Source organism: Danio rerio, chromosome 10, assembly GCF_049306965.1.
Source record: "Danio rerio strain Tuebingen ecotype United States chromosome 10, GRCz12tu, whole genome shotgun sequence".
Classification (NCBI taxonomy): domain Eukaryota; kingdom Metazoa; phylum Chordata; class Actinopteri; order Cypriniformes; family Danionidae; genus Danio; species Danio rerio.
This window is the reverse complement of record NC_133185.1, coordinates 8,087,762-8,103,910: the sequence shown is the minus strand read 5'-3', so window position 1 is coordinate 8,103,910 and position 16,149 is coordinate 8,087,762. Positions and strand designations below refer to the sequence as shown.

General features: G+C 37.0%; 1 protein-coding gene across 5 annotated transcripts in view; it reads right to left on the bottom strand.

Moving 5' to 3' along the window:
* The window catches only part of tex15 (testis expressed 15, meiosis and synapsis associated), a 34,256-nt gene that overhangs the window by 2,252 nt on the left and 15,855 nt on the right, over nucleotides 1-16,149 (bottom strand). For 3 of the 5 annotated variants that reach the window (XM_068218564.2, XM_073914388.1, XM_073914389.1), the window contains 6 exons: nucleotides 11,336-11,480; nucleotides 10,842-11,007; nucleotides 9,037-9,265; nucleotides 6,582-6,725; nucleotides 6,342-6,492; nucleotides 932-5,871 (listed from right to left, as the gene is read on the bottom strand). In XM_068218564.2, the coding sequence (XP_068074665.1) occupies nucleotides 932-5,871; nucleotides 6,342-6,492; nucleotides 6,582-6,725; nucleotides 9,037-9,265; nucleotides 10,842-11,007; nucleotides 11,336-11,456 (5,751 nt within the window). In that variant the 5' untranslated portion in view covers nucleotides 11,457-11,480. Of the gene's footprint in view, nucleotides 1-931; nucleotides 5,872-6,341; nucleotides 6,493-6,581; nucleotides 6,726-9,036; nucleotides 9,266-10,841; nucleotides 11,008-11,335; nucleotides 11,481-12,237; nucleotides 12,344-13,737; nucleotides 13,836-16,149 lie in introns of those variants that run through there. The other 2 variants (XM_073914387.1, XM_009302348.5) reach the window with 2 other exon arrangements.

Below are 16,149 nucleotides of genomic sequence, written 5' to 3'. Positions count from 1 at the left end.
TTTTTAATGGACAGGACAGTGGAGATTACAAACAGGAAAGTGTGGGGAGCAGAGAGAAGGAAAGGATTGGCAAAGGACCTTGAGCTGGAAATCAAACTCGGGTCTATGTATCATTGCTCTAACTATTAAGCTATTGGCACCGACACGGATCCGGCATGTTACCAGAGGAGAGAGAGGTGTGGCGGATAAAACTGAAGACCCGGGATTGGGTTGGGTGGAATGGACAAAAGTAAACAGCGGTACGTGTGAGCAGGGGGATCGGTAAAATGAGGTGCCAAATCAGATTTCAATGGTTCTGGATCTGCATCCAGGTTGTTCCGGCACAACTAAATAAGCCCTGGTTGCAACCCATAATGTGTCATTTGTCTATGTGGAAGAGGATGTTTAATGGGGGAAATTTACAGACAGAAAATGTATTGGATTGTGAAAGGTACTAATGTAGTGTAACCAAATGAAAATTTAATCAAATGAACAAAGGTCTTTTACAGGCTAATGATTATGTTTTAGGTTATTTTCTTTGAATTTGGAATATTTGATGTTCGGTGGCTCAGTGGTTAGCACTGTTGCCTCACAGCAAGAAGGTCGCTGGTTCGAGTCCAGGTTGGACCAGTTGGTATTTCTGTGTGGAGTTTGCATTTTCTCCCTGTGTTGGCATGGGTTTTTTCCGGGTGCTCCGGTTTCCCCCACAGTCAAAACACTATAGGTAAATTAGAGGAGCTAAATTGGCCATAGACTATGTGTGTGTGTGTGTGTGTGTATGTGTGTGTAAATGTGAGAGTGTATGGGTGTTTCAATACTGGGATGCAACTGGAAGGGCATCCTCTGCGTAATACATATGCTGAAATCGTTCAATCCGCTGTGGCGACCCCTGATAAATAAAGGACCTAAGCTGAAGGAAAATGAAAGGAAAGGATTTCATGTTTAATCTTACCTTTGACACACTGGGTTCAGAGGACATCCATAACTGTAAACATTTGCGTTTTCTAGCAACTTCAATCTTTTGTGGAGTCTGTCTATCTGTGGATGGAGGAAGGTGCTCCACTTTGTTTACAAGAGTAACACCTGACTCTGTCACCCCAAAAATGATCTGTGGGTTTGAATTCTTATATGTCTCAAGAGCCTCACTTGGTGCACCATGATTCATGTCTTGCCAAACAAGAACCTTAGAGGCATCATAAAGAAGATGTTCGATTCCAAACCACGATATTTTGCTAATCATTTCTTTGCAGGACCTTATGAAAAGCTCTTTTTCTTGGATATATCTGCATGTGATGGACAGATGCTCCGCTTTCCCCACATCAAATGTCCCTGGCAACTGATCTGATGGTGTTTCCACAAAAGTCATTATAACTTTGTGAACCTTTTCCAGGTTTTCCAAACTGTCTCCAAAGTTGATTGTTGCAGCAATTGGTACAGATAAAAAGAAGTTCTTAATATCACGTGGATTTCTGAGTGCAGCCTCTGCCTCGAGGAGCTCACGCTTGCTCTTCAGATACATGTAGTAAGAAGCATCAGGTGCCGCATGCAGCTGTTGATGCAAAGAGGACACCGCATGATAATATTCCTGCAGTTTATCATTGCCCTCTTGTGCCAAGATCTTTTGAAAAGAAGCAAACAAGGATGACTGCTGCTGAAAGCCGACTTCCCCCTTGTAGAGTTCTCCGTAAAGAGAAGGATCATACCAAAGCAAACTCCTAAACGTAGGTTTACCTCTTAGAAAGTTAATTTTGTTGTCCACAAACTGCCAAGCTTCCATCATCATCTGCAACTCCAAGTAAGAATTTATTGCTTCGTATTTCAGATCGATTTGTGCAGGGGGATGATCCAAATATTGCTCCAAGATGAGACGCCTTGAAACGAAAGATTGGTTGAATGCTATTTTCTGATCTCGTTCAAAACTTGAGATAAAATGCTGCAACATATTTTGGCATTTTGATTGCAAAGATTCCAGTTCGGTTAACGAGGTTGTATGGTCGGCCCTTTTAAGAGTGTCTGAAATGTCATTGATGCTGTATTTATTTTCAGCTAAGGTACTGCTCACATTGCCATCATCAATGTTTTCTGTCACGTTCACACATTGATTCTCTTTACTCTTTTGTTCACATAAACTATTCGGATCAACTGAAAGTTTTTGTTGGCTTGTTGTTGACTTTCTTTGCATCTGGATATGTTCACTGAGGGTGTTATTGATAGAGATTTCTGTGGAACCAGCCTTCTGGTCATTCTCCTTGGCCAATGGAAGAGGACTACAAGCTTTGACAATGTCTAAAGCACTGGTACTATCAGGACTGACACTAATGACAGAGCTCCTTCTTGATCTTTGCCTGCTGGTTCGTTTGTATTGAGAATACCGTCTACCTCTCTTAGATTCAATAGGTACCAGTAAGCAAACATCACTTCCAATTTGAGTATTTTCACTTCGAGAAGGCTTTCTGGTTTGAACAGAGGTTTCAGTGCTATTACCGCTATTGCCTCTTATAACAGCGTCAGTCTCATTAGGTACCAGGCAGGGCAAATTCACCATGCAATATTGGCCTTTTTCAAACAACTGTTGCTTATGTGCAGTGCTGTCGAGTGTAATCCACACCACTGGTCTTTCTTTCAAATCTTCACTCGCTGATTCTTGCTTCTTGACAGTAGACTCAAATTTGGTCAAATAATCTCGAAGTTTAGAAATGAGCTGGGTTTCTGGTGAGTTTGCATCATCGTTTTTGTTTTGATCTGGCCTTGGTGATTCGGAGTTGTCTTTGAGTGTTCTTGCTGATTTGGTAACACTGGTTTCTGTCTGTTCCGAAATCTCAAACTGACCACTCAATGCTGATTCATCAACAGTAATATCTACAATGTTACTTGAGGCACATAACAAATCTTCAGGACTACACGGCTTTGAATTCAGTGTTGTGTCTTTAAGCACCTCCTTTTCAGTACTCGAAACACTATTGCCATCGGATGTGTTGGTAATGTCGAGACATGATTTGTTTTCATTTGGGATATCTGCTGGAGTGTGTTCTCCTCCTTCAATACACTGATTATTTAGAACACCTTCCATGCTTATATTCTGCAAAGTGCATGGTATAGGCCCTGTTTTTGATGTATCACCAATAGTATCCATCACCTTGTCCTCTGGAGTCATGCTTGTTTGGACTTCAGTTTCTGATGCCTCACAATCACGTGTAGCCAAGTTCTCAGAAGCATCTATATTGTTATCAGACATTTCAAGTGTAAAATGTTCTTTGTTTAATGTATTCAATCCAGTCTCTGATGTCTCTTTCAGGAGTATGTTCCCCTCCTTGCACACTGTGGTGTAATCAATAGTAGTGCATGCGACTGAACATACTTTATTTTGATTTGAGCTGCTTTTAGTCGCCATTTGTTCTTCTTTATCCACCATTACTCGTGAAGTGAAATCTTTTGTTTCCTTCTCAGTGAAATCAGCATCACATTTACTTAGATTTTCTAAAGATGGTTCTGTCAGAATTATTGGTTCCTCTTTAGTCTCAGGAATGGTGTTGAATTCCATTGATGGTGGGAGATTTTTGCTTATTGATCTTATTTTACTATTGATTGGTTCCTCTTTAGTCTCAGGAATAGTGTTGAATTCCATTGATGGTGGGAGATCTTTGCTTATAACTGACATGACTGGACTACAGTGATCTTGGGGTATGCTTCCAAAAACATTAGCATTCTGTTCGCCAACATCGTCTTCAGATGTTATTCTTAAATTGGAGCCTGGGTCTGGATCTTTGTTGTCTGTGATGACTGTTTTAGATGTATGTGGATTGACTGTTGCATGGGGACACAGTACTGTTCTGCTACGATTCTTTTTTGCCTGCCAAAAATGTGTTTTCTTGACATATTTCCTTCTCTTGAAGGAGTGACCTAGTGTTAGAGCTGTGTGCTGTTTTTTGAAAGATATCTTTTTCCTGTCTGATCTGTGTAATCTCTTGCATTTCAAGATTTTGGATTTGCTGTACTTCTGTGCTAATAGTTGTATTAGTTCTGCATTACAGATCACATGTTTTTTGTTCCCTTCGTTGTTGCACATATGTGTCCCTGTCCTCATTTTGTTCCTTCCTTTACCCATTTTAGTTTGAAGGACTTTGATTTTTGAAAATCGCTCAGAGAGAGAAAGCATTTCATTAATATCAGTAGATGTTTTATTGGCTTTTAGAGTAACTGTGAAATGATTATCTTCACAGCTTTTCATGTTTAGGTTTGTTGCAGCTTCGCAGTGGTCTTCATTATCGTTTTTTGGCTTGGAAATTGTGTCTGTGGGTCTGCTCATTAGGAAAGCCTTTGAGGAGAAAACATGCTTTTGATTTTTGCTTGGCAATAGTTGATCAAGTTGAAGCCTTCTGTACAATTCCTGCTGTACTGTGTCCATGTCAAACTCTGGAGATATTTCACAGCATTTCTCATATTTAAACGAATCCATATCTTTAACACTGTTGCAGATTGTCAAATTCTGCTTTTCCTTTTCTGGCATGACAGAACTGAGATTACAATCTGATGTCAGGCTGCTAGAGACTTCCATAAAGCTTGCGATATTCATGATGGTGATGTTGTTTGCATCCTCAGAGTTGGGTATTTCAACCAAGTTAACACTTGGATTCGATTCATTCTCCTGCAGATCCACACTTCTGCAGAGCTCGTGTTCAATGTTATTGAGCTTAGCTTTATTGCAGGAACATGTTAAAGGACTTGGTTGCTTAATATGCTTAAACTGTTTATTTGTGTTTTCATCTGTGATGTTGAGATTCGACAATTCCAGTAATGAGGTTTTCTCTGAAGGCACATAGTCCTGCATCTTTAGCAGGCAATCCTTTCCAATTTCTTTCAACAACCCTTGTGGATGATCTGGATGTGTGGTTTCATGAATGTGTGTTGAGCTACAATTACCCTTGATTAACAAATCATTGTTCTCTGACAGACTTCCGGCATCAACGCATCGTAAATTCAGTTTGAATTCATTGTTTATTGTTTGTTTAATACTTTCTTTAGGCTCTGTTTGAGAGAGACCGGAGGTCTTTGCCTTGTTCAGTTTTGGAAAGAGTAATCCTTTCTTGTACTTTTGATAATAAATGTAGTAAAAATCGATCCGGTCGGCCAACTCTTGCTTTTGTTCTGGCGACATGTTTTCATGTGCCCAAATGTATTGATGTCTTTCCTCTTCATTCATTTTGAAATAGGCAGCATATTTCTGGAATTTTAATTTGAATAACCTCATTGAAGGCAATATTGGGGCATGCGCACTTTGATCATTTGCTAAGAATTTTAGGGGATGGTCTTTTTCAGCATCATTCTGGTTCATACTTGACGGATCTTCACACTTACTTCCAGCAAATCCATAATTATTCTCTTGGTTATGATGCACTGATTTGTAATTCCTATCATCACATCCTGAGTCTGTGTATGCTTCCTCTCCATTCAAGCAGTTGGTCTGTTGGTTTGCGTCTTGTCTAGATAGACGAGGATCTCTAACCAAGCGTGAAGAATACACGACAGTGGAAATCTTGTCCACTGGAGTTTGAGGTAACGAGTTCCATTTGTTTTCATTTCTTTCAGCATTTTGTTTGTGATTACTCAGGAAGGCTTTTTTCCCCAGCCAGTTTTCGGAGAGAGCAGTGTGGTCCACAACTGGCACTGAGCAGCTCGAAGATTCTGAGTCCTCGCTGGCAGGAGTCCAGTGCTGATTTAGGTTAAGTGACTGAGTGTTTTGCATATCAGTCTTCTGAAATAGAGATTCTGCTCTTGGATTCTGAGGTGCATAATCCATCTCATAAAGGTGTGGTGTGCCAAAACGTTTGAATGTAACGGTGGCCGTGTTTCCTTTTCCTCTTCTTTCTGCCACAGTACATGCCTTATAGCGGTCTAGTGTATTTTGAGAAGTAGAACAAAACAAATGTTATTGTATGAATTAGCTGCTTTGAATTTATATGTATTGTTAAAAGCTCTGTAAAAATAAACTTGACTATATGACTAATGGAGTCCATTTCTTGTGTTTAAAAGAAGTCTAATTTAAGTCTAAGCATAAACGTCTTGGCTAAAATGAGGCTATGTCCGTTAAAATCCAATAAACATCTAAGAATAGCCCAAAACTAGTCATCAAATTGAAAGGAATGAATGACTACACATGTGAAGTCTGTCTAATCTGTGTATTCGATGACTAATTTAGTTTTGGACTATTGTCAGATGTCAATTAGACGTCTATTTGTTGATGCATGTCAGTTTAGCCTTGTTTTAGCCAAGCGTTCTATCTTTATCTGTCTTTATCTTTAGACATGTATAAACACGAAATTGCTAGGTGTGAACGCATATGATGTACTTTTATTTTATCTTACCATGCACTTGGCCAATAGGTAGCGTTGGTAGGTTTGTATGTAGAGTCTGAATGGCACTGCTGACAGGAACAAATGAAACTACAGCATATGGCAAACACTGCCTGGGTCTTTCATTAAGCTCCTGCTTCTCATTAAAGTCAAACAGAAAAACCTAGAAAAACAACGTTTTACTGAGACACTTGTTGACCTTCGAATTAAACAGATTGGATCATTGGCTATGCTAACATTAAATCAACTCACAGCAGAGCCCAGTATTTGCTGGTGAAGAGTGTCTCGATGGGATGCCGCATCTTTACACATGTGACAGTCGAAGGCAACTGTGGGATCCTGCGTTTTGTTCCAGTCCAAACATGGAGCAATTTTTTTCACTTTTCCATAAAGAACCTGAATCCCCAAAGCACAAACATGTTCACACAAGTGATATTCAGAAAAATAAGAAAATATATAAATTAACAGGTATATTAAAAAGGGTGTGGCATCGGGCCCTATCATACACTCGGCTCAATAAGGCGCAAGATGTGTTTGACTCAAAATGTTGCTATTTTCAGACCAGCGTGTGGTGCAAAACATGAAAATTAGGGTTGCAATTTTCATGTTTTGCACCATACTGTTTAAATAGCAAATTAATTTGTGCCACTTTGTGAACTCATGTGTGTGCTGGTCTAAAATAGAAGTGTGTTAAGGCGCATTGTTGGTGCATTGCTATTTTGAGGAACTGAAATAGACTACGCTATTGACAAACTAAAAGCGGCTTTTAATTCCAGCACAAAGTACGTTAGTTATGCGCCTGTGTGGGTTCACAACATGTACACCTTGCTTAACACACACATGATTTACAGCAATACACAAATATCTTTACTTATGAAAAAAATATAAGGATTAAAATGTTACAATAATTATTATTTTCAACATAAATATAAAAACCAGTACCTCCATCCCTCAACTTTAGCAGTTTATTCATGGCAATTTGCATTTGTATAATGTTATAATTATTAATTATTAGTATTAGCAGTATTATTATATGCATTTTTATATTGTTTTAATAAAAACAAGTTTAGATTTGTCCAACTGTTGGGTTTTGGAGACGTCACTATGTGGAGCATGATGTGTGTTTGGATATAAAGTTTTTTGACCAAACTTTGTTATCATTATTAATTTGCTGGACGTTAGAACTAAATTTAGAAATAGTTTTAAAACCAATCTTTGTGCTTAATAAACAAAATATGTAGGCTAATAGATGTTTCAGTAAAGTGCATACAACAACGTCTCCTTATCCACGAAAGTAAAGGAGTAAAGAATAAAAGAGGTAGTAAAGATGTGACCGAATGGAGGAGACTCGTTCTTTATCCTCGCACTGCAGATGGTTTGTTCAACTGTTTTCTCACTAGTGAAGCGTTCAGTTTGTCCACTTACAAAGTACACTATGTAAATAGAAAATGAGACATGGCATGATGCAACTGACTCTTAAAGGGAATGGGTGATGAGACTCTGATTGGTTTGATGCACGTTATGCTCAAAACACACCCATAACTCATTAAAAGAACAAGCACAACCCTGTTAGACAATGCACCAGGGCGCAGAGTGTATTTTTCTATCCTTAAAATAGCAAAAGTGGATTTGGGCATGCCCTTAATGCTTTTGCGCCATATGTTTTGCGACTAAATCGTTCAAATCGTGTTACAACAGAATATTTTCTTACACTGTATTACAGTATAATTTATCCATATCTTTCATATTGTAATATAGTTTGGGCAAGTACTTTCCATATACTCCTCAAAAGATTTTATTTCTTCAGAAATGTTTGGTAAGGATTGTGACTCAATCAAATTAATTTACTTGGTCCACTATTTTATTTCAGAAACTCCAACTTCTTTCCATCTATGATATTAACATTTTTCAAATATGTTTTTATGTACAAGATTTATTCAAATCAGGGTAACATGCCAGATCAATCCAGAAGGTATTTCAAAGTAATCTCACAGGTTCCTTATTGCTTTACTCGTCAGTATTCAAGTTTTCATCTTTACAAAGTTCATACAAGTAGAGTGCAACACAGATTTAGGGGTATTAATTTATAGACCGATTTATCCCATACAACAAAAGATTTTTCCTCTTTAACAAGTTTTAAGAGAAGCATAAGGAATCATTTTAATGTAATTTTGTTTTGAATTCTTTTGTATGTATGATTAAACTTTATTTTATGGTTGTGTGTATGTGAGTGTAATTTCATTTGTGTGTATTATTATTCAATTTTAACTGTAATTTAGCATTTGTTGTAATGCAATTGTTTTGTCATTGTCTTTTTATTATTATTATTATTATTATTCAGGTAGAAGCTCTAAATAAGGCTTTTTAAACTCTTCCTGCACATTACAGAATTATATTTTCTTTTTAATTTTAATATTTTTTGTATTCTTGTGCAAATAGTACCATTAAAAGGATAGCTTAATGAAAAAAAATAATTCTGTCATAATTTAGTCACCCTTTATTTGTTCCAAACCTTTTAGAGTTTCTTTCTTCTGTTGAACACAAAAGACATAATTTTTTCCGAAATGATAAAAACCTGTAACCACTGAGTTTTCAATAAAATATCTAAAAAGGTTTGGAACCACTTGAGGGCTAGTAAACAGTGAGTACACTTTAAATTTTGGGAGAACTATCCTTTTAAGATAGACTAAGGAAATAATGAACAAACCTTGAAAATGAACAGCTTTTTAGCACTCGTGCAGGCTGATTTCAATGCCACATCAACGTGCTTGAACAGATATACTCCATAAGATGGCTTTCCCAAGGCATGCTGTGTTGTGCTGCCAACCGGCAGACCATGCTGATAAATCTGGGTCGTCATTTGATCTGTTGCCGCTAAAAAGCAGAATCTTTCCTCCATTTCTCTCCCATGTCTTCCTTTAGCACGCATCTCTGCCCTGTAGTTAGTCAATGAATAGTGAATGGCAGACATGCAATGAAAAAAACAACATTAATTTATTGAGGATAATTCATTTTTGGTGGATAACTGATGTTTGATGTTGCACCAGTGAAGGTGCTGCATGCTTAAAGGTCCCATGAATTTAAAATCAGTATGTTTGTTATAAAGATATCTAGAAGTTTGAGTGATCCAAAACAACAAAATTTATAACAAAATTCGCATTTAGAAGATATAAGTGCTCAAAGTTTGCAGTTTGTCACTTCTGCCTAAATGAATAAATTTTTTTGACATTACCTCATGCTTGAGTTTCTCATCAAATCTTCTGACCAATCAAATGCTCTATACCCAGCAGACACACAGCATCATAAGACGTGAATTTTTTAAGATTTACGTTGACGGTGTCAGAGGACAATGTTATTTTGACATCCAATAACAACGTTAAATGACATTTGAAAATTGATATTTTGTTGATTTTAAGTTGTGTTGGAAAGTGACAAAAATACAGCGTCGTGCCAACATCATAAACCAGCGACATATTGATGTCAAATACTGACATTTATTCGTCAGGTATGGAAAACAAAATCCAACGTCTGACAAACGTCATAGTGGTAGCATCCACACAACATCAAGCTGTAACATCATCAGACATTGATATTTGATTGTTTTTAAGTTGTGTAAACATCTTTAACCAACATCATATTGATGTCAAATACTGACATTTAAAGCGTCAGGTTTGGCAACCAAAATCCAATGTCTGATAGATGTCATAGTGGTAACGTCCACACAACGTCAAGCTGTAATATCATTAGACATTGATATTTAAATGTTTTTAGGTTGCATTAGAAAGTATCCAAAATGCAGCATCTTGACATTGATGTCAGCCTGATGTTGGGTTCTGACGTCAACCCAATTTTTTGTTCAAAATAAAGTGCAACATTCCACAACGTTGGGGTATAACGTCAATCTGTTGTCCAGTGCAACTGGGATGATATCTGATATGTCCCGCCCCTTTGAAGACGATTCGCTTGAGCTCAACCACTCTCACTGGTAAAGCTTTGATAAAAACAAAACGCTATTGGCTGTTTTTTTTTTAAAAAAGGTGGAGATACGTTGTAAGTCCCACCTATCTTAATGTGTATTGAGATTGTCAAACATTAAAACAAAAAAAAATGCACATTTTAAAGCACTTCACGGAACCTTTAAATATAGTTTACCCAGAAGAAAATGTATTCATCATTTTCTCACCCTCAATTGTGTTTTTTCTGTATTGTTTTTTTTGTAATTGTTTTTTTCTGTAACTGTATCCAATTGCATCCAGAGTAGGAACAAAAAATACAATGGGATTCAATGGCTATTGATTTCCAACATTTATTCTCTGTTATAAATATCTTCTTCTGTGTTCAACAGAAACCAAAGTGGAAACACTTGAGGGTGAGTAAACTCCAACATTTTCTTTTTTTGGTGAACTATCACTTTTAAGCCACAAATAGAAAGTCTACAATCACACTTTTCAAAAAGCAGCACAACAGGAACAGGACATCCTGATTTTGCAGGCTGCAGGTTTCTGAACTTACCTTTTTTCAGAGAACTTTTTAAGGAGCTCCTCATTGTGCACTAAACAGATTTCTTTCCAAACCCATGCATTTGCCTGATCCTTTCTTGTGTCCAGCTTGAAGTCTTTGAGTTTTGTTTGAATGAGACTGTAATCGCGGCTCTCTTCTGAACAACATTCCAAAAGTACTGCCCAAAAACAAGCCAAACGGCACTTTTAAAACAACATTTAACTGTGGATTAAACAAGTACCATCAATACCATTACAAGTCCAGCATGGAATGCTTGAGGTCTAGCAAGTTATCTGATGTTCTCAAACAAACCTAAGATCGTGTAGTAAAGGTTCCAACACTAATGACCAGCAACCATTCTAATCAACTTCTACCATGCAAAATGTATTTTACAAAACATATTGATAGCGAATTAATAATTGAGGTGATTGCTGGTGATTGAGTATGTTTTAGAAAGGTATATGTCATCACAAGTAATATTTTGTTGATCTGGATTTTAGAAAAACCTTCTCCGGAGGTGCGTTTCTTCCTGGGTATGGTGAAGTTCTTTAGTGCAAGGGTTCCTGTTACTGTTGACTGGTGTGATCTGGAGCCCTCTGCTGTTTCCTCATGCTGTCTTCTCTCCATATCCCTCTAAAATTAACACACACCCTGAAGAGAAAAAAAATACTTCCTTTAATCTGACATGTCAAAAGAGAGATTTTTTTTTTCTATTTGATCAGCTGATATTTCCGTAGCACTATGATAAACTGCTTTAAAACTGTCAGTTTTAGAAACATACTATTCATTTCTGTGACTTCAGGATATATTATGGATTCATGTAATAATACTAATATCCTACTTTATATTAGGTGGTCTTAACTACTATGTACTTGCATTAAAGCATAAATACAATGTATTTACTGTGTTCATAATGTATTGCAACACTAGCAAGCTGTTGAGGTTTGGTGGTATGGGTTTAAGGGTGAGTTAAGGTATAACAGATGGTCAACAGTGTAAGTACATGAATTAAATTAAACCAGGCTCATTCTGAATATGTACCTCTATATACATTTCTGGAGAGCGCCAAATACGTCTCAGGAGATACATTTTTGGGGGGTTTTGTTTTCGTGAATCCACTAGAGGCCGCTGTGTATGCATTTTGAGATCTCAAATTTCTCTCGTGAGTGACATTTGCGCCACTCTTCTTGCATAAATCCACCAGAAGCTGTTGTCAACTGACTGTCTAACCAACCGACCGACCGATTTTCCCTAACCACCCACTTCTCAAAAGCCGACCGACAGTGTTATGAAAAGCAATCCAGAAAAAAAAAGCCTGCTGATTTTTACAACACTTTGATATATTACCACATTCTCACCGTGTTATTTACTTGTTTATTTTAATTTTTGGCTTTTATTTTTGTCTTACCTGCTTTCTGGAACCGTTCTTTGCCGGAATCGAACCCCGTCGTAGCAGTTAAGTTCTTTCTGCGTCTCAATTTGGGATAGCTGTCCATACGGAGGTAAGCGGTCAGCTGCTAGCTCAAAAAGGAACGATGTCATACCGCACCGTAGCGTTCATTTTAAAAAGCAAAATGCAGCCATACCTACTTCTGGCTACATAATTCATGATCTCCAGAAATGTATACAGGGGTATGTTTTCCGAATGAGCCTATGTTGCAACCAGATGTAATTACATGCAGGTATTCAATAAACATGATAAGTACAATGTAAAAAGGATCAGTTTACACAATAAGTAGAAACAAATTATTATTTTCAGTGTCAGTACATATTAGTTAAGACCCAAAATGAGACCATAACTGCTGTAGAAATGTAGATGTAGAAGTATATTTCTCATTTTCTTTATGGAATAGTTCACCCAAAGTTGTAATTATGTCATCATTTACTCACCTTGTTTGAGTTTCTTTCACAAAACACTAAAGAAGATACTATAAAAAAAAATGGAAGCCTGTAACTTATATAATAACTGTTTTTCTTCCATTAAAGCCAATAGTTATAAGTTTTCAGCTTTCTTCAAAATTCTTATTTAATGTTCAACAGAAGAAAGGTTTGAAACCATTGAGGGCAAGTAAATTTTTATTTCTTGGTGAACTATCCCTTTAAGTGCAAGTTCCCGTTGCCCACACACATTAATCCACGCTTACCACCACCCTGCAATTTTTTACTCACAAAACCATTTGTTATAACCTAGTTCTTAAGGGCAGTTTTGCCATATACTACGAACTGTCTTTATGATAAATATTGGTTATAGTTAAAGCTAAATATCACCAAACAGCATTTTAGCATGAGCATCACTGCTATCCGCCTTGTATTTATGCTACGGTGTTGATAAAAGTGAACTTTGCTAACACTGTTGTAAAACCCACTCAGTTCTGCTTCTTTGTAATGTGACTTTATGAGTATAAAACATCACTAGAGTTTTCATTTAACAAATTGAGCATTTTAAAATAGACCAGCAGAGCAACAAAGATCTTTTTTTAGAAATCTTGCCTGTATGAATGGAACTTTAAAAAGAATTTACACTGACAAAAGAAAACTGGTTAAATACATAAAGTGCAAACGCTGATACAAGTATTAAAGCTTTTACATGTAAAAGGAATCCTATTTGAGTATGGCATTGCTAATATAATGGCTTAGCAAACGTTGCTATTATGCAATAACAATCATGTGAGCTTTAGGTTGACTACCGCTGTATTATTACTAGTACTAATAAACAAAATCTTGTTTATATTCATCATGAAAATGGCATTTAAAACGAATAAGTGTATATATATCTATGCAACATGTTTATTGCAGGTAAAATCAAATCATTCATAAGCATAGCCTACATAACAGCGCAGTTTTCAGCGTGGTAATGAAATTAGTGTTGAATCACTTTTGGTTTAAAATCTAAAATTCGAGTACTTACCATCATGTAGAACGGCAGTTGAATGTGTACGGCATGATCTAAGTGTCTTAGCAGGGAAATGTGTGAAGATTGCCACTTCAGTTTGAGGAACATCAAGTGAGACATACCAAAAAGGAAATCGCTTGACCTCAAACGCTGAGCAGCAAAGGCACAGGAAATTACCTAGTACTGCTAACACTACTACCATGGGTTCTTCTTTAGTCCGACCACCAATAAACCTTAAAATATATCACGCATTTAGACACAAGACGAGAACATTTTGGATCATTTTATCTTTTAAAAACTCTAGAATTATTGTATTTTATTATATGAAAGTCAATGGGTCAAGCGAGGACACTTCAGGGCTTTATGCAGGACAGTAATGACAATCAGAAACATATTTTTGAGGCTTGTTTTGACAAATTTATAAATATAGAACGTTGTTCTTCTTCTATTTAATTATGCTATTTCGAATTAAAAATGTGCCTTTTGTGTTTTATACTGATGCATTTGATGCAAAGAGGAAATGCTTTTAGCGTTGAGCTATACGCCAACTGACCATCTTTCTCAGAAGCCTCTATTTTCAGCATTTACGCCCATGTTCACACCCGCCAGTGGCTGACATTTTCTGTGCTTCCTTTTTTGTGGGTTTTGCTTTTCTTCTTGAGAATGATTTCAATCTTAAAGTTTTTAAAAACTTGCACATCCTATGACTTTAGCTCTGTAAACAGCACAATCCTTTGCTTAGCGCAACGACATGAGTAGTATTTCTGAAAGAAAAGGCCAGAGAGGCTAAGATTGGGAAGCTATCTGAAATCATGTCTCAGCATTTGAGCTCAAATGACCCTGAGTCAGAGGGACATTTCTTCCTGACACATGTGGAACAGCATTACATTTATAGTCAGTAAGCTGAACGCCCTTGGCCTATATACTGTTGCTGAATAGATCACTTAAAACTTGAGAAGACAAATTGCTTTGATAGGAACCTTAAAGAAACACTAGAAATACGCTAATTTTACAACTCCCTATATCAGTTGTTGTTTTTTTCACCATTTTTGAATCCTTTCAGTCGAACTCCAGGTCTAGCAGGAGCATTTTTAGCTTAGCTTAGCTTAGCATAAATCATTGAATCAAATTAGACCATTTGCATCTTGCTCAAAAAAAATTTAATAAAGAGTTTTGATTATTCATTTATTCATTAATTTTCCTTCCAACTGCAACCCATCACTGTGAAACACCCTTACTCTCTCATAGACACATACACTATGAACAATTTAGCTTACCCAATTCACCTACAGCCCAAGTCTTTGCACTTGAGGGAGCACCCAGAGGCCCCCGCAAACACGGTGAGAACATGCAACTCCACACAGAAAAGCCAACTGACCCAGCCAAGACTCAAACCAGCGACCTTCTAACAGTGAGGCGACAGCGCTATCCACTATGCAACCAGTTTTGATTATTTTATACAAAATGTACTAAGACCAAAAAAAAAGTAAAAGTTGCTAATTTCTAGGTTAATTTGGCTAGGAACTATACTCTTACTTCAGAGTACTAAACAAGGAATTTTGCTGCAGTACCATAGCTGCACAATAGCACACACGATTCACAAGGGGTTTCAGTGTCAATGCTTGACGGAGGGTGTGTCTGAAATTGGGGCTAATGCGATCATCATAGCAGCTTCAGTCAATAAAAATAGCCAGCAATCGTCTCGTATATAAGCTAAGGTATTTGCATAAAGCAATCTGATTGGCTGACGTATCCATTGGCACTTGAAAAGTTGAGAAATTCCCAACCTCTATAAGCAAGCGGCAATCCACAATTCAGTTCAACAATACTTGAAGTCACCCATTCAAAGTAAATGGGAAACGTTGGCGCTTACAGCCCTAGTGAATGGGGCATTACTACAGAAAAATCATTCTTTAAAGGTAAAATTATTGGCTTCTGTCAGACCTGGAATTCGGCTCAATGGAGAAAAAAATGGGAATAATTTAACTTCTTAACTACGACTTGTAAATATTTACAAAAAAAAGCAGTGCTTCTTGAAAAAAAATTTAGTAAACCCATTGCTTTAAAAGCAACAAGTTGACTTAATTTTAAAAATAATTAGCAAACCCCTTAAAGATGAAACTGTTAAAAAAATTATTCACTCAAAAATAAAAATCTACTCTCTCTTGACTTGTTCCAAACATTGTTTGACTTGTCTGGTGAATACAAAATAAGATACTTTGAAGAATAATTCCAGCCTCCACTGCTGAGACTGCAGTTCTGCACAAGACTTTTGGCCAGCGGAGAAATTAAAAGGGTCTTGCCGAACTGAGTCTGGTTCTCTCAAGGTTTTTTTTCTTCACTCTCATATTGGTGAAGTTTTTTTCCCTCTCCTCTGTCGCCACTGGCTTGCATGGTTCAGGATCTGAAAAGCTACTCATCGATGAA